Below are 18,895 nucleotides of genomic sequence, written 5' to 3' on the forward strand. Positions count from 1 at the left end.
AAGGCAACCTTGCAACACCTTACGTGGAAGGTTTTGTTCTGGGTGGCTATCACCTCGGCTCGTAGGGTGAGTGAGATACAGGCTCTCTGCTCTAAAGAACCCTATCTGGTCTTCCATCTCAATAGGGTGGTGCTTCAAACACATCCATCCTTCCGAAGGTGATGTCTGATTTTCATGTCAACCAAACTATTTCTCTCTTGACCTTTTTTCCTAACCCCTCCTCTCCAGCGGAGAAGGCGCTACATTCATTAGACCTTAAAAGGGTTTTGAATTTTTATCTACAAAAGGTCGAAGTCTTTGAGAAAGTCTGGTTCAGTTAGAACGGGTTTCCCAGCCACAAAAAGGTCAATCTCTAGATAGATTGTTTCTTGCACTAAGTTAGCTTACCAGTTAGCAGGAAAACCACTCTTGTCTGCTCCCAAAGCTCACTTCACAAGAGGAAAAGCAGCCACAACTGATTTCCTCAATAAAGTACCACTCCCTGAGATCTGTAAAGCGGCAACTTGGAGATCAGTACACACATTCACAAGACATTACTGTCTTGACTCAGATACTAGAGCAGACACTCAAGTAGGGCAAGCCTCCTTGAGAAATCTGTTCAACAGCTGAGTTTTCGGTTGTTGTGGGTTGTATCTTTCTATTTCTCATTTGTCTGCAGGTGGTTGATGGGCTAGCTATTCTGTTCAGTGCTTATGACTATTGATTAGGATCTCCTGGAAGAGAAGGATAAGTTACTTACCTGTAATCCGAGTTCTCTTCCAGGGGTATCCTCATCAAAGTCATAAACAACCCACCCAACTCCCCAGACAAATGAGAATATTTCTGAAAGGTTAAAGGATATCTTTGGGCCCTGATCTTCAGGGTTATGCAAAGAATAGCTGACCTAACTGTCACCCCTGAGGCAGGGATGGGAAGCTGGAGGTCATGGCTGGCTTAAAGGCACGGTGCCAGTTGTTTTGTGGTTGAAAATGCTTTCATTTTCCATGCTATTGTTTGCAATGCAGGCTAATGTAGGCCTGTAGGCTAACAATTTCTAAGTATTTGCAGGTCTTTTTCTTTGCTATTAATGAGTGTTTTACTCATTAAAAAACAGAGTTCAAGTGCTACTTCACCCTTGTGTTTTTATGTATTGGCAAAGACAGTCTTTATGTATGCAATTACATTGTTTAGCCTCCATTTGGGAGCTTCATTAGTATGGGAAAAAATGATATATGTATGTATATATATATATATATATATATATATATATATATATATATATGTAGAGCTGTACATCTATGGTTTCCATATATAATTTTTTATTATTTCCGGGGTCCCCGCACATGGGCGGGAATATTCAGTGCTTATGACTTTGATGAGGATACCCCTGGAAGAGAACTGGGGTTACAGGTAAGTAACTTATCCACACACTTTAGATATCATACAGTATACAAAAGGAGTGTTGCTTTAATGTTTGGTACTTTGACCTCTTCTTGCGACAGTCCCAAAGGTTTTAGCCAACACGTGTTTTGTCATACTGGGGGAAATTGCCCCATGACTTTCTTGTATTCCTAAGATCTTATGTAAGACCTCCATGTCCTGTTAAGTTGACATCAACCATATGGTAAGAATAGACTTGATAAGTACCCGCAGGAAGTGGTCTCATCAGAATACAAAATGAGCTGCCCTATTTTCATCATTAAATTGGTAAGCATAGAATTATAATCTTGTCAAAATTGTATTAATCTCCATGTAGACCACTATCAATCACAAGGTGTTGCCCTCCCACTTAGTAGCTCTGAAGGTTTTAACCTTGATACGGTTTCCAGAGTAAATGCATGGAGTTCCGTGTCGATGTACCCCAGCGAGTGTTCTGCGGACTGACGCTGTGTTGTGAAAAAATATGATCCTACTTATAAGATGCAAGATCACACTGCAATCAAAACGTATCAGAAAGCTATTAGGCAAGGCCAATCAGAATTTTATGCAACGAAAATTGAGAGCTCTTCTAAAGAAAGTTTCTCTATAGTCAAATCCAAGTTAGACCTCACCACTTAGACTCCTTCCTCGTCTGCAAAGGTCCAACAATTGTGGAAACATGCAGTGCTTATCCGATTCTTGGAAAAAAGTCATTGGATCATTCCAAAACCAATTTCCCTTCTTTCTCTTCCATCAAAAGCTTTAGGTAACCACATAAATGGCATGTTATTTGCAAGTACCACTTTTGACATGGTATGCCGCTACTCACTGTTACAAAGACTTCTGGATTACGGTATTTGCACTAACGCCCTGGAGTGGTATGCTTTCTTTTTGTAGTGCTGTTCTTTCAAGATCTTTTATTCCTTATCTTTCTACTGCTAATTCAATGACTTTCAGTGTTATCCAGTATTATGGGTGTTTTTCATAGATTCACATGCCTGAATCATTCCCCGTCGTCGAGAGGGGAGTCCCCGGTAATTAGAAAAGTAATGTCCTATAGACATACATAGAGAAAAGTAGGCCTAAGGGCCTTGCCTTAATAGCCTATCTATGTCCTTTTGTAAAAAGGACCAAACTCTAGAAGGTAGTCAATCAGCTACCACCTCCCTCTAGAACCTTCCTGCCAGGAGCCTCAGTCTCTCAGATTTTCTACCGCACGTTGTGCTAGGGAGTCTCCACCTGAGTTCTCCTCAGGTTTCCAGGATTTATCTCCTTTGCTCACAGAATTTGGATATTTCTTCTAATAACAACAATGGCTGATCATCAGAAGAGGGGACTTTTCAGAGCCTGTTCATCCTGTGGTAAGAAAAGACTGCACGTCGATGACAAGCATGAAACTTGCCTCTACTGTCTTTATCCTGATCATTCTGCTAAAGAATGTAGAATATGTAGAACATTCTCTACAAAGACACTTAAAGACAGGGAAGGAAGACTGCTTCTCTGGTTAAACAGACTAAAAAACAGAGATGATGCAGTATCTTCAGAAGACGGAGAAATGGCTTCAGTTTCCTAAAAACTGACCTTGAAGAGGCCAAGGGTTGCTTCCCCTGGCCCTACAGACGTTCCTCCTAAAAAGACTACCACTAAGTCTTCTGAGGTAAAATCTGTCACGTCTGAGAAGGAAGTTCCCACCTTCAGAAAGCCATCGCAGTCATCGACGTCGAGTTTGTCGACGCTTTCTTCACGAAAGACAGCCTATGTCTCCACATCGATGACCACAGTCTCAACGACGATGGCATCGTCAGACTCCGCATCGACGACGACTATAACTCAATCGTCGACGGCGGGTAAGCCACTGTCATCGATTATACTTATAAAAAAGCAATCGACGTTGCTTAAAGTTCCGTCGGCGGCATCGTCGTCGACGACGAAACATAAACTGTCGACGCCTGCACCGCCGACTAAGACGCCATTGACACCCAGCGCATCATCGATGAAGACATCGACGACGGTAAAAGCATCGTCGACGTCAAAGATTTCGCGTCGAGCACGCTGTCAACAAAGGCGCCGTCGACGACTACACCGTCGACGACGAAGACTCTGTCGACGACCTCACCGTCGACGACAAAGGTACCGTCGACGACAACACAGTCGACGACGAAGATACCGTCGACGAAGGAACCGTTGACTAAGGAACAGTCGATGAAAGAACCGCCGACGACCTCATCGTCGACACTTGGGAAGCAATCGGCGTCTGCACCATCGACGACACAGTCGTTGACGACATCGTCGACGCTGTGGAAAAAATCAGATTTAATTCCCCCAAAACAGAATGAAAAGAATCAGATTACGCCAGAACTAACATCCCCAAGTAGAGTACAAGGATTGCTCCCATCTTGTCTCCTACAAAGTGATGAATCTGAAGACGACCACTATGAACAAGCTACAAGTCCTTCAGATCTCATTGTAAAGTGCCAGAGCACAGATGAGGATGATGTGGTCTTTACGGAAGAGGCCGTACATACACAGGTCCAACAACAGGTCACTCCTATGGTTTGCCTTCCAGTTTCTATTGTCTCAGATCTCCAATTCTTGATCAAAGACTACAAGAAACGTTTCCCTGAATATCCAGCGGCACCTTCAAAAGAGAAATCTCCATTATCATCCAAGCCGCATCCATCTCCAAAGACAAGACCACCACCTCTGGATCTTCCTCAAGAGAGAGAACCAGTTCATAATGTTCAATCCTCGGATGACGACGGTGAGGAACCAGAGGAAGGGGAGGTACGAGATGATCTCTCATTTCACAAAGATGATGAGGACTATATTGCTCATTCTCCAGCCACACCTGAACCTCAGACTTCAGAATCCCCCCCAGTGGACATTGGTGGATTCCACAACTTAGTGGAAAGAGCAGCCACAAGATTCCACATGGCTGTAGAATCACAAGAAACAGACTGTTTTCTTTATGATTTTAAAGATCCGATCAGGAAGACAACCAGATCTATTCCCATAATAGAACACATATGGGAACAAGGTCAGCAATTGATGCAAACGCCAGCATCGGTCTCTATAGTGGTGCCCAGACTGGATAAAAAGTATAAGGCACCAACAACAGCAGCTACCTGCCTTAATGCACATCCCAAACCAGATTCTGTAGTCACACAAGCGGCCCAAAAGAATTCTAGAAATCCATCCTCCCCACTGTCAGCACCACCAGACAAGGAGGGCAGGAAATTAGACAGCATAGGCAAACGCTTTTCAACTACGTCCGCCATGACTGTCAAAATAGCTAACGCCATTGCGTTGATAGGCAGATACAACAGACAATTGTGGGAAGACATTGTCCCATACCTAACAGAAATATCAGAAGACTCGAAGGAGGAAGTCCAATCCCTCCTAAAGGAAGGTCAAATGTCAGCATCGGAGATCATCGATTGCGCAGTAGATGTCGCAATGACAGGATTCAGGCAACTGACAGGTGCAGCAGTCTTAAGGAGACAAGGGTGGCTCAAAGCAACATCCTTCCGCCAAGAAATCCAAACTAAAGTATTGGATATGCCCTATGACGGACAGCATCTATTTGGTGAAAAAATTGACGAGGCCCTACAGGCAATCAAAAAAGACACAGATACTGCACGAGCTCTAGGCACCTTACAGTTCAGTAACCAGTCCTTTCGAGGACATAGAGGCAGAGGTCAGCCCTCTTACAGAGGATCATACCAGGGAAAACCCTCATACTCATATAATCAGGGCCGATCACAATACCAGCAGCGGCAACAGCAACAAGGTCGCCAGACCTCCTACGGGAAGTCAAATTTCAGAGGAAGAAACCAAAGGAAACCAACAGGCGGACGCCAATGACAGTTTCCAACAGCCAGTCCCTCCACCATCTCATTCTTTCAAAATTGGAGGCAAAATAACACACTTCCTCCACAATTGGAAATCAATACCAACAGATCGATGGGTGATCCAATTAATCCAATACAGCCACTCATTGGAATTCATTTCAATCCCTCCAACAACTCCTCCTCGCAAAATCCAACACTCACACCTGCGATTACTCCTTCAAGAGATTTCATCAATGCTAAAGAAAGGGGCATTAGAACGAGTCCCATCAGCTCAAAAAGGGATGGGATTTTATTCCCAATTCTTTCTGATACAACAGAAAAGAAAGAAATGGAGGCCCATACTAGATCTCAGGGCACTCAATTCATTCCTAAAGAGCCAATCGTTTCGGATGGTAACCCTTCAGGAAATATTAGGATCTCTAGAGGAAGGAGACTTTATGACGTCCTTGGACCTCCAAGATGCATATTACCACATCCAAATACACAGGCGCCACAGGAAATACCTACGATTTGCGGTAGCAGGACAGCACTACCAATTCTGTGTCCTCCCATTCGGCCTCAAATCGGCGCCTCGCGTTTTCACAAAGTGCCTCTCTCCAGTGTCAGCTTACCTACGTCAGCAAGGCCACCAGGTTTTCCCCTACCTGGACGACTGGCTAGTGAAAGCACCATCTATGATGTCAAAATGTCTTCCAACGCCTGTCTCAATATTTTCGACAAACTGGGACTGACACTCAATCACGGAAAGTCAACCTTACAACCCTCTAAAATTATAACTTTTCTAGGGGCAACTCTAAATACGACATCTTCAACAGCATTCCCATCGCAGGAAAGGAAACAGAAACTAATCGCTGTGGCCACCGCAGTGTCCTCAAAGAACACCATCCGAGTCTGTACTTTCAAGTCCCTTCTAGGGATGATGTCCTCGTGTATACTACTCATTCCTCACTGTCGGCTCAGAATGCGCCCACTCCAGGAGGCACTGACCAAACAGTGGACTCAATGTACAGACTCTTTCGAGGATCACATCGTGATTACTCCACAAATCACCAAGGCCTTACGCTGGTGGAAGACTTCCACCAACCTATCACAAGGACTAACGTTCCTGCTACCTCCAACTCCACATGTCATAACTACAGACACCTCTCTAGAAGGATGGGGGGCAGTCATTCAAGAGTTGCAAATCAGTGGCAAGTGGACAGACCAAGAGAGGAAACTCCACATGAATCTCCTAGAACTGAGGGCAGTTTTCCTATCTCTCCAGGCTTTCCTCCTGCGCATCAAAAACTCAGCAGTGCTTGTGAGAACGGACAACACAACCACAATGCACTACTTAAACAAGAAGGGAGGAACACGTTCGCTGACATTATCTCGCGAATCACAAAAAATTTGGAACTGGCTAGTACTCCACAACATCAAGCTCACGGCAGACTATGTCCCGGGCAAGGACAATGTCATAGCGGACGCTCTGAGCAGACAGAGGTCCCTGTCCCACGAATGGGAACTCAAACAAAATGTTCTAAACGACATTTTCTCAACATGGGGGAGACCGCAGATCGATCTATTTGCCACCAGGGAGAACGCCAAATGCCGCAACTTTGCAAGTTGGCATCCCCAATCGCGGTCACTAGGAAATGCATCTTCCATCGCATGGCGCAACGTGTTTGCGTACGCATTTCCGCCATTTCCCCTACTAACAAGAGTCATTCGGAAAATGAAGACGGAGCACTGCACACTGATTCTCATTGCCCGTTCTGGCTGAGGCAGCACTGGTTCACGGACCTTCGTCGCCATCCCTACTCACGATGTCCAAAGGCCAAGTACTCCACCCGAATCTGAAATCCCTCAGATTATCGGCATGGCTCCTGAGTACTTCTCTCAACTAAACATTCCGCAGGAGTGCAAGAATGCCCTAGCAAATGCAAGAGCTGACAGCACAAATAAAACGTATTCACTAAAATGGAAACGCTTTTGCGTTTGGTGTATGGACAACGAGCTCCATCCCTTTCAGATCACTCCGCAACAGCTCCTACCATAATTTTAAAATTTGGCACAATCTGGACTTGCCCATGCCTCTATCAGAGTTCATTTGGCAGCCATCTCCCGCTTCACAAGAACATCAAAAGGAACATTTCTATGGTCCCACAGATTAATTAAGCAATTCCTGAAAGGGCTCTACAGATCCTTTCCTAGACCACGCAGAGTTCCACCAACATGGCACCTTAATGTGGTACTCAACCAATTAATGAAACATCCCTTTGAGCCCATCCATAGGGCTGATATCAAATACATCTCATGGAAAACAGCACTACTTTTAGCCTTGACTTCAGCGAAAAGGGTCAGCGAGCTGCAATCTCTTACCATTCAAGATCCCTTCATGCAGTTCAGAGAAGATAGAGTGATTTTAAGGACTAATCCACGCTTTATTCCTAAGGCCCCTTCGGACTTCCACTTAAATGAACCACTAGTCCTCTGATCATTCTTCCCTAATCCTAGTTCTGCAGCTGAACGATCCCTTCACTCTTTAGACCTAAAAAGATGTCTTAAATTCTACCTAGACAAAACAAAACATATCAGGAAAACGAATCAACTTTTCATTGCCTTCAGCAGACCAAGAAAAGGCATGTCACTTTCCAAACAAAGCATTTCAATATGGATATCCTCTGCAATTGCCTTTTGCCATGATAAAGCTGGACGACCGCTACAGTCCACAGTTCGAGCTCACTCCACAAGAGCTGTGTCCACATCGGCGGCACTGTTCGCTGGAGTGCCAATTCTGGACATTTGCAGGGCAGCGACCTGGAAGTCGCCACACACGTTCACCAGGCACTACTGCCTGAATACGGAACTGATGCAGGATGCAGCTGTAGGCCAGGCTGTACTTCGCCATCTATTCCAGTGAGATGAGCCTTCCTCCTTCCCTCCATCCTTCGTTGGTATGCACATTTTCTTATTTATTATATTTACTTGTTGATGGTTGCTAGTCGTATGATATGTATTATCTCAGACTGCTTATACTGTCTCATCACAAATGTGCATAATGTATTGCTCGCTACTCTGATTCAGGCATGTGAATCTATGAAAGACACCCATAATACTGGATAAGAAATGCGTTACTTACCTGTAACTGCAGTTACCCAGTATTGGTGTCTTTCATTGATTCACATGCAACCCTCCCGCCTCCCCAGGAAGGTCTCATCTCTCTCTCTATATCACATATTACGCCTACCTACCTTGGTGCGTACGCACATCTGAGAGACTGAGGCTCCTGGCAGGAAGGTTCTAGAGGGAGGTGGTAGCTGATTGGCTACCTTCTAGAGTTTGGTCCTTTTTACAAAAGGACATAGATAGGCTACTAAGGCAAGGCCCTTAGGCCTACTTTTCTCTATGTATGTCTATGGGACATTACTTTTCTAATTACCGGGGACTCCCCTCTCGACGACGGGGAATGATTCAGGCATGTGAATCTATGAAAGACACCAATACTGGATAACTGCAGTTACAGGTATGTAACGCATTTCTTCCCCATGGTTCATCCTTAAGCCCCACACTTTTTAACATTTACATCCACCATTTGGCTGACAATGTAGAAGGTTTGAACTTTTGCTGGTATCCCATGCAGAAGATACCCAGTTGGTGACTTTATTCACGGCTCAGGTAACAGCTCATAGAAATTGAGAACTAGTTTAATGGCTGTGGCATATTGGATGGGTCTCACCTTTTTGAGACTCCAAAGTGGAAAGACCAAGTGATGGTGGTGGGGAATCAGCCCAACCTTAGGTCACCTTTATGGTGGCCAGATAAGTCGGGTCCTTTTCCAATTCCTAAACATGCAGTGAAAAATCTGGGGGTTTGGCTTTACCGCAATCTGACTTTGGAACATCACATAATGAACCTGACTGCAAGTTGTTTTGATGTGTTGCGGTGCCTCTAGAAAGTGTTATGGGCTCTTCCTCCCGCCACTCAAAGAACCATCATCAAGGCCATCGTTATGTCATGTCTGGACTACCCCAACAATCTGTATTTGGGCATCTCTCAGACTACGTGAAGGCTGCTTCAAATAATACAAAACACAGCGGCTTTCTTACTGTTGCACATTCCCAAACATCATTACATCTCAGCCCATTTGACTGGTTTACATTCGCTCCCAATTGCAAAGCGATTTAAATTCCAAGCCCCTTCACGCCTTTGCCAATACGGGCCCCCACTATCTGCAACACCTCATCCAGCTCTTTACTCCCTCTAGGGTAATTAGGTCCTCCGACATAAGGATAGCCTATGTCCCTAGAATTTGAAGAGCCAGACAGGATGGCCATTCCTTCAGTAGCTGGCCTCTAAACTTTCCAATACTTTAGTTCTCTGGCGGCGCCAGAATCCTTGTGATGCGATCTTGACATGTTTATTTTAGTACAGGCCGCTTGCTTACTATCTCTGGAGTTGTTATTGTTACCAGTTCTCTATCACTAGGACGCTCTATTAGGGCAGCCATGTGCTTTAAAAATCATAAAAATAAACATTTAATTCCAAAGTGGATTAATTGTACCTAATTGTGTACAACTGTGGAATTATACCTGGAATATAGAACTTCTCCCAAAGGTAGCTAACAAAAATTGTCTAGTCCTAAACACATGTTGATCTTTTGAAAATAAATGTGTGAATTATTTGGGAATATTTGAACAAAGGAAGAGATAGAGTTAACCATATGTTTTTCCGTTAATTTAACTGATTTATAGATTTGTAATACTCCATTTTATTAGTCAAACTTGAGTAAACGTTTGGAAGTTTATGATGATTTTGCCATACATGACAAAGGGATGGAACAGTTTACAAGCAAACTTTTTTGAATCACGTTTGAGACCGAAATAGGAAAGGTAAAGCACCATTGTTTGCAAACATTGGCCAAAACTTATCAATAAGATATTTGCAACATGGGCCTTTTGTGCCATCTCAGAATGGCAGTTCAGATCTAGTAGAGAAATTCACGGGTTTGTTCTGTACCCTGCACCTTTTTTCCCCCATAAAACCTTGTTTCACGCTACAACTTCGTCTAGTAACCGTGTAATGCTTGGTAAACTCTTGCTTAATTATCACTTAGGAGTTAAGCAGAAACACCGGTACCAATAGCCAGAAGATTTGCTGTACGTTATTTAATCATGGGCTTCAGAAGGCACTGCAAAGCACGATTGCACAAATGCTGTCCATAATATTAATTGTTTTTCTTATACGAGATCTTCCTTAGAATATCACAAACTTTACCAACAGGATAATCTGTGGAGAGACCAGGCTCGTGCAAAAACCACAGTTGATGGACAGAATGCAGAACAATGTCATACATTCACCCCAGTGTGGGGTATGTTCTAGCCCAGGGCAGACATAAGAAGTTACATATGTGCACCCAGCAGGAGGCTCCTCACTGATAACAGAAGTAGGAAAAAAAATCGGATTGGTGGGCAAAATGTACATTTGCTGAAGGTGACTACACATTTTTCCACAGCCAGTATGATAATGGATTTAAAAGACAGGGAAATCTTTATAAAGTGAAAATAATTGGCTCATTTATGTGGCGCATCCTGTATTATACCCGAGAAGGGCTTTCATCAATTAGCTTGGAGGGAACTTTTTAAAATGGGGGATGGATTTGCAACTTCAGGAAAACATTTTTGACAGTCTCTCAATATGGAACAAGAGATGAGGTAACATGTAGTTTGCATCACATACTTGCAGTGATAAGTGAGACTGCTGCCTTTAGTTACCATAAAGCTGGTAATAGAAACGTATTCATCTATTTTGATGGACCAGATGACTGTATCTCTCTGGACCTTCGACTCCACCTAAGTAGTTTTTAGGCACTAAGGCTCATGTCAAGATACACTGCCATACTGGCACAAACCCATGTTTCTGGATCATGTTCTTGCCTTCACAAGAGCGTCTCTGACCTTATAATATATTTATATGACTTAGAGCCTGATTTCTGTTACCTCCCAGCCAACATAATGGTTTGCCCACCTGATCTAAATTTGGGCAGACCATACTTTGACAATGGCGAAGATTGCTCCTTCTCCGTCGTGGTCAAATTTGGTCAGGTCGTCGGTGGTTTGGTTGTATGTCCTTCCCACCTAATTTGGATGGCGAAACATGTAGTACTTTTTTTTAATGCCCGGCACTGCCAGGAAAAACCTGTCAGTAAGGGAAACAGAAAAGTGATCAATGTCCCCTCGCCATAAGAGACACTCCCATGGCAAGGGGGCATTTTTATATTTTCAAAACGAAAATCCCACTTTAGGAATTTTCATGTTGAAGGAGCTGTCCATGACGGAGGTTCCTGTCAGTGCTTGAATGTATGCTAGGCCAGCAGACCTTTCAAAATTTGGCCGGCGGCACGTCTGTCAAGGAGCTGGAGTAATTACTTCGTTGCCCTGGCAGAAAAACCACTAAAATATAAATTGGGCTCTTATTATTTTTTTTCATCTTTAATGACGAGTTCCTAAAAGCCTCACAATACCCGGTGTCCGACTAATTTCATCCTAATACTAATAAATTAAAGAAGTGGTCAACATAAAGGGAATACTGTAAAATGTACCCCTTTCCATGCAACAAGAGGCATAACATGTTGTGGGCTCAACACAGGTTTTTTTGATGGTTTTGACTTAGTGGCAAAACCATCACTGCTGGTCATCTCTAGATAGCCCCCACTCAGGAAAAACCCGAGCAGTCTCAGTGAAACAGCATTGTCTACGACAGGTGACACTGGTCCTTAGTCGGTAACGGCCGAAATTACCGAATTTCGGCCGTTACAAACCCGTATTGGGCATTTGGGATGTAGGTGGCCTAAATTGCAAATTCGGTAATTTACCGATTCGGTATTTTAAGGAATTGGGGCCAGATGTAGGTAAATCATATTTACCGACTCTTAAATACCGATTCGGTATTTAAGAGTCGGTAAATATGAAGGGGGAAGATGTAGGTAATTCCAAATTGAGAATTACCGAATCGGTAGGATTCGGTATTTACCGATTCGGTAAATACCGAATCGGTATTGCCCATTGATTCCTATGGGCCATGAAGCCCATAGGAATCAATGGGCAATACCGATTCGGTATTTACCGAATTGGTAAATACCGAATCCTGCAAGGGTGCAGGGGGTGTCACTTTGACACCCTCTAGCACCCCCATTCCGGACTTGTGTGCCATGTGGCACACAGACATGCCCTAAGGGCATGTCTGTGTGTCACATTGCACAGGTGTGCATGCACAGATGTGCATGCACACCTGAATTCGGTATTTTACCACCCAATTGGATTGGGTGGTAAAATACCGAATCTGTAAGGCCTTTGGGACTCAGAAGAGTCCCACCTGCTTCTGGGTTTTACCGAATCGGTTAAATTCCCGATTCGGTATTTTACAGAATCTGTAAATTTACTGAATCTGTAAAATGATGCCCCTACATCCCAATCGCCAAATACCGGTCGGTAACGGCCTGACCGGTATTTGGTCTCCTACATCTGGCCCCTGGTACATTAACAATTCCTTAAAATACCGAATTGGTAAATTTTCCGAATTTGCAATGTAGGGAGCACTCAAATGAGTGCTTTTCCCATTTTAGGATTTGTTATTTACCACCAACTATAAGTTGGTGGTAAATAAGGAATACCTTTGAAAATGCAAATTTGTGCATTTTCAACTGTGCCATGTCGCAGACATACATGCCCTTAGGGCATGTATGTTTGCCACATCTGCACACAAGCACGATTCAGGGGTGCAACAGGGTGTCAAAGTGACACCCTGGCACCCTTGAATGTTTCCCCCATTTTACCGAATCGGTATTTACCGATTCTGTAATCGCCATTCATTCCTATGGGCCTGGAGGCCCATAGAAATGAATGGCATTTACTGAATCGATAAATACCGATTCGGTAAATACCGAATCTTACCGATTCTGTAATTTTTACCGAAAATGTATCTACATCCCATTTACCTATTCTTAAATACTGAATCGGTTAAATTCGGTATTTAAGAATAGGTAAATTGGGATTACCTACATCTGGCCCCTATTCCCTGAGATATGTTTCCCGGCATTGTTATGCTGTAATTATTAGTTTCTGTGCGTCGCACATTCTCTCTTCAACACCAATTTGATTCACATCATTGAAATAAATAAAACTGGCCTCCCTGGCTACTTTTTTCATAGACTCCATGAGAAAACAAAACTTTGCTTGCATTGCTATTCTTACGGGTGAACTTGTAGGTGATTTCAGAAAGCATTGTAAAGTACTGTGTCATACTTCAGAGTTTGCTCAGTCACAAGGTGCCTCTTTCCTGTCTTCTGTGTGTGCAGGCATTAGCGGTCGCAGGCCTGAGTCCCCTGCTACGGAGAAGCCATTCTCCCACGATGTTTTCCCGGTTGTGCTCCACACCGCCGGCCACGCCGTGTAACCGCGGCTGGCCACAGCAGTCCATTCCAACGCTGCGGCTTGATGGGGTGGAGCCCAGTGAAAAGCTCAACAACAGCTTCCCATCCATAAACTGCAGTTCCTGGTATTCCGACAGCACGCACTGCCACACTCGGAGAACTAGGCCGCTGTCCCTCACAGTACCCAGCCACGCTCAAGAGAGTGGGCGACAGTTCCATGGTAGTGCTGGCAGCCTCGTTGAAGCGGTAAGAGATCTCACCTATGTGTTTTTTTATTGGTGTTTTTGCCTTTTGCCCTGTACTTGACTATTTCACAATATAATCATTAATAGCACACCACAAATAGTACCCCATGGTATGACCTAATATGGTTCAGTTCGCAGGTTTTAATCGACCATGTGATTGTGCATCTTTTCTTCTAGGAGCATTCTATAGACAAAGACCTGGACACACACGTGTAATATAGTAGGGGTTTCTTCCTTCCAGATATCAGTCAATATCTCATATGGCAAACTGATTCTTCAATTGACTAATATTTAGCAACCCAGTATCTACATGCAGTGCCCCCCTACAGATGAGAGTTACTCTAACAGGGTTGTTCAACTCCTTACACTAATTATCTGAACGAGCATAATTCGTGGCCAGGAGGAGTGAGAGAAACCTGCTGGCTATTCAGTATTGGGGTATCTTTCATAGATTCACATGCCTGAATCATTCCCCATCATCGGGATGGGAGTCCTGTGGTAACATAATCAATCAGTATTTAAATAATGCCATAGGCTATAATAGCCCTGAGCCAGGTTTTAACCCCTTGGCTGTTGGGGTCACGGCCACACCTGTTTCAATAGAACGCTCAGCACAGCAGAGGAATTATCCCAGCTTGCGAGCGTTCTAATGGCCATGACGAGCTCAGCTCGTCAAGCTCGTCATCAGCACCGGAGCACTGTAGCTCATGACGAGCTGAGCTCGTCATGAGCATGCAAGGGGTTAAATAGCCTATCTATGTCCTTTAGAAAATGAAGGGGCCGATTATGCTGGCGGACGGACCTGAGTCCGTCCGCCACCATAGAGTAGGAGGAACCGTCCGTAGGGGCTGCGGAGGTCCCTCCGTGCAGATTAGGATGTGACCGCCAGGGTGGCGGTCACATCCTCAATCTTTAACATTGCGGCGGGTGCAGCTTCAAACTGCACCTGCCACAATGTTAAAAAATGATTCAGAAAATGGGGTGGTGATGGACAGAGTATCTTAATTAAGCAGAACACTCCTACCCAGTCAACAAATCAGGGCTTGATCCATCACCGTTTTTTAGCTCACTGCACCATCCCAGCTCAGAACCTGGCTACATGCAAATTAGTCTGTCCCTGGCCCAGTGCATCATGGGAACAGGGCAGACCAAACTACCAAGCCAATTCTTTTACTGGAAAGGAAACAAGCTTCCGGGGACCGGTTTCTGGCATTACAGCCGTCTTCGGCCCGGCTTGCTTGAATCCTGATGGTGCAGTGAGCAAGGGACTCATGTCTGAGCATACCCTTCCACGCTTATGGTGGACAAAACGATTCAGAAAAGGGGGTGGTGATGGACAGAGTATCTGAATTAAGCAGAACACTCCTACCCAGTCAACAGATCAGGGCTTGATCCATCACCGTTTTTTAGCTCACTGCACCATCCCAGCTCAGAACCTGGCTACATGCAAATTAGTCTGTCCCTGGCCCAGTCCATCATGGGAACAGGGCAGACCAAACTACCAAGACAATTCTTTTACTGGAAAGGAAACAAGCTTCCGGGGACCGGTTTCTGGCATTACAGCCGTCTTCGGCCCGGCTTGCTTGAATCCTGATGGTGCAGTGAGCAAGGGACTCATGTCTGAGCATACCTTTCCAAGCTTATGGTGGACAAAACGATTCAGAAAAGGGGGTGGTGATGGACAGAGTATCTGAATTAAGCAGAACACTCCTACCCAGTCAACAGATCAGGGCTTGATCCATCACCGTTTTTTAGCTCACTGCACCATCCCAGCTCAGAACCTGGCTACATGCAAATTAGTCTGTCCCTGGCCCAGTGCATCATGGGAACAGGGCAGACCAAACTACCAAGCCAATTCTTTTACTGGAAAGGAAACAAGCTTCCGGGGACCGGTTTCTGGCATTACAGCCGTCTTCGGCCCGGCTTGCTTGAATCCTGATGGTGCAGTGAGCAAGGGACTCATGTCTGAGCATACCCTTCCACGCTTATGGTGGACAAAACGATTCAGAAAAGGGGGTGGTGATGGACAGAGTATCTGAATTAAGCAGAACACTCCTACCCAGTCAACAGATCAGGGCTTGATCCATCACCGTTTTTTAGCTCACTCTGTTCATCACCACCCCCTTTTCTGAATCACAATGTTAAAAAAGCATGCACGGCATTTGCGTGCATAAAGCAGCAGGCACAGCGCGGTGCTCGCCGCTTTGTCCACGCAAATGCAGGCGGGTACCATAGGTACCCCCCATGTGCACCCCCTACCCCCCGTCACCAAGGGGGCCCGCAACGGGCCCCCGAAGGCAATTTCCGTATGCTTTTCCACGGCGGAAAAGCCGCTGTGGAAAAGCATATGTTTTCCGCTATCCTAATATGCTGGCGGTGTCTGACAGATACCGCCAGCCATGTTAGAGCTTTTCCGCCGCGGTCGGAAAGCCACTGCTGCGGAAAAGCAACGGACGGATTTTGAGACCCACCGTCATCCTAATTTGGTGGTGGGTCTTCTGTGTCTCCACAGCGGTATTCCTGCATACTCCGGGCCGGCGGTGGCTTCCGCCGGCCCGGAGGATGCGGGAAAACCACGATCCTAATCAAGCCCTAAATGTTGAAAGAAGCCAATCAGCTGCTACAACTTCTAGAACCTTCCTAGCAGAGACAGTTTCCCTCCGATTTTCACTGCACGTCGTGTGTGAAGGGAGTCTTCCTGAGTTCTGCTCAGTTTCTTTCTGAAATTTTCAACATGTCAGATGAGAAAGGCCTCATCCGCTCATGTAAGACCTGTCGCTGGAAGAGAGTCCATGTGGATGATCCACATAAAGACTGTATTTACTGCCTCCATCCTTCTCATGAGGTAAGACAATGCAAGATACGTCTGACCATTTCTTCTAAAACTCTGAGGGATAGAGAGGGGAGGCTGCTTTTGTGGCTCCAGTCCACCAAGCAACAGACATCTTCTGTCTTCTTAAGAAGATAGTGATATCTCATCCAGACTGCACAAACAATCCAGGTTGCAAGATGATAAGTGAGGATAGGAAACACCTCAAACCCTCCCAGGAGAGCAAAGGCCATAGAAACACCATAAAGTCTCCTCAGAGCCAACAACATCTGTACCCACCTCTCCTATAGGAAATGAGAAGGAACGTCCTGAAACCTCATCTACAGATACTAGAAGAAAAAAAGACAAAAAATAATCCTTATCCATCGACTACGACAAGAACCACAGTCACATCGTCAGCTCTGTCAACTGTAGGATTTATGAAGACGATGGCAATTTCAGGACCCATAACGTTGGCAAGAGTATCATTGTCAACATCTATTCCGCCGACGTCCTCGTCGATGAAGACTTCGTCAATGAAGAAGGAGCCGCCAACGAGCGCCCTGTCGACGAGCGTCCTGTGGAAGTGCGTCTCGTTGGCGACCCTGTCGTTGACAATCACCAACCGACAATACCATTGACGACTACATCGTTAAGGGTAACACCAGCGACAACAGCATAGTCGACGATGAATATTCCCTCTTTAGGGTTATTGGTACCGGGCCCGATTCACAGAACTAACTTAAGACAAAATCCTAAACTTACTACCATTTTGGTATTCACAGAAGGCACTTACTCATTTTGGTATTCACAGAAGACACTTACTCATTTCGATATTCACAGAAGTCATAATTTTAAGACTTTCGGTATTCTCAGAAGGCATTTAGGAGTCCTAAAGTTAGGAGTCCTAACTTTGCTACTACTAAACTGAGAAAAATCCTAATTTTAAGACTTTCGGTATTCACAGAAGGCATTTAGGAGTCCTAAAGTTAGGAGTCCTCCTCCCAGTAGAGGCTGTTTCCTTGTTATTTACTAAGATACTCACTTCTCACTTGTGCTGGGAAAATGTGAGGTAAACTGCCTCTGCTAGGAAGGATCTAGAGGGTGTAGCAGCTGATTGGCTGCATTCAACATTTAGTCCTTTTTTGAAATAGGAAATAGATAGGCTATGTAAAACATGGCTCATGGCCATTATAACCTATTGCATTATTTAAATACTGCTTGATAATATTACTTTGGGACTTCCATCTCGACAACGGGGAATGATTCATGCATCTGAATCTATGAAAGATACCAATACTGGATAGCCATAGTTACAGGTAAGTAACTCATTTTCTTCTCCTTTTCTCTGTCTACATATTTTTCCTCTGAGGGTTTAGGAGATCTGAAGGGGTGTGCCCTACCAAGATAGTGGGTTGACAACAAAACAAAATAGTAATGTTTACGGCACCCTGCACAACGATGGTCCAGTACCAGGAAAGGTTGCATGTGTTTTCCCAGGAGTATGCTGCTAAAACTATGCTGGGGTAAGTGAAATCAAGTGCAGTGTAATGAGCAGACTGTATCTTTCTTGTATAGATTCACCTACTTGAGTAATTAGCCATCCTCTAGCTAGGACTCATGGATAGTCAGTTTAAAAAAAGCAGCATACTTATACTCTTAAGCATTACATACGGACAGGCGACGTACTGGAGGCAGAAAAATGTTAGCGACCTTTGTATACCTGGACCGGAGTAGCACTTATCTGGCCTCCTTGATGAGCATGCATAAAAATGTATTCCTCTTCACTTCTCACGGTCGCCCCGACTGGTGGTCCACAGTTTGCACAGAGCATTGGCCCAGGTAGGTGGCAGGCAAGTCATGGAACTATTGAGGAGATAGATGTCAAACTGGGGGTTCTTCACATACTTTAAAGATGGCATTACTTAAAATATGTTTGTATGGCTAGACTTAAGTTTACTCCTATACAAGATTTTTGCTCTCCAATGTAGGTACCAAATACCGGTCGGAAACGGCCGATTTCGGCCGTTTCCGACCGGTATTTGGCCTACTGAGATGTAGGGGACCTTTTTTTGTCCGATTCGGTATTTTACCGATTCGGTAAAATTACCGAATCGCTAAAATACCGAATCGGTAATTTTACCGATTTTTTAAATTTGGGATGTAGGTGGGACTACTTTCA

The 18,895-nt window shown here is 44.7% G+C and overlaps 1 protein-coding gene across 2 annotated transcripts in view; it reads left to right on the forward strand.

The window, feature by feature from the left end:
- Positions 1 to 18,895, forward strand: part of CACNA1C (calcium voltage-gated channel subunit alpha1 C) — a 1,657,037-nt gene that overhangs the window by 1,618,336 nt on the left and 19,806 nt on the right. For both annotated transcript variants that reach the window (XM_086952879.1, XM_086952878.1), the window contains one exon: positions 13,585 to 13,905. In XM_086952879.1, coding sequence (XP_086809005.1) covers positions 13,585 to 13,905 — 321 coding nt within the window. The remainder of the gene's footprint in view (positions 1 to 13,584; positions 13,906 to 18,895) is intronic.

Source organism: Lissotriton vulgaris, chromosome 1_2, assembly GCF_964263255.1.
Source record: "Lissotriton vulgaris chromosome 1_2, aLisVul1.2, whole genome shotgun sequence".
NCBI lineage: Eukaryota > Metazoa > Chordata > Amphibia > Caudata > Salamandridae > Lissotriton > Lissotriton vulgaris.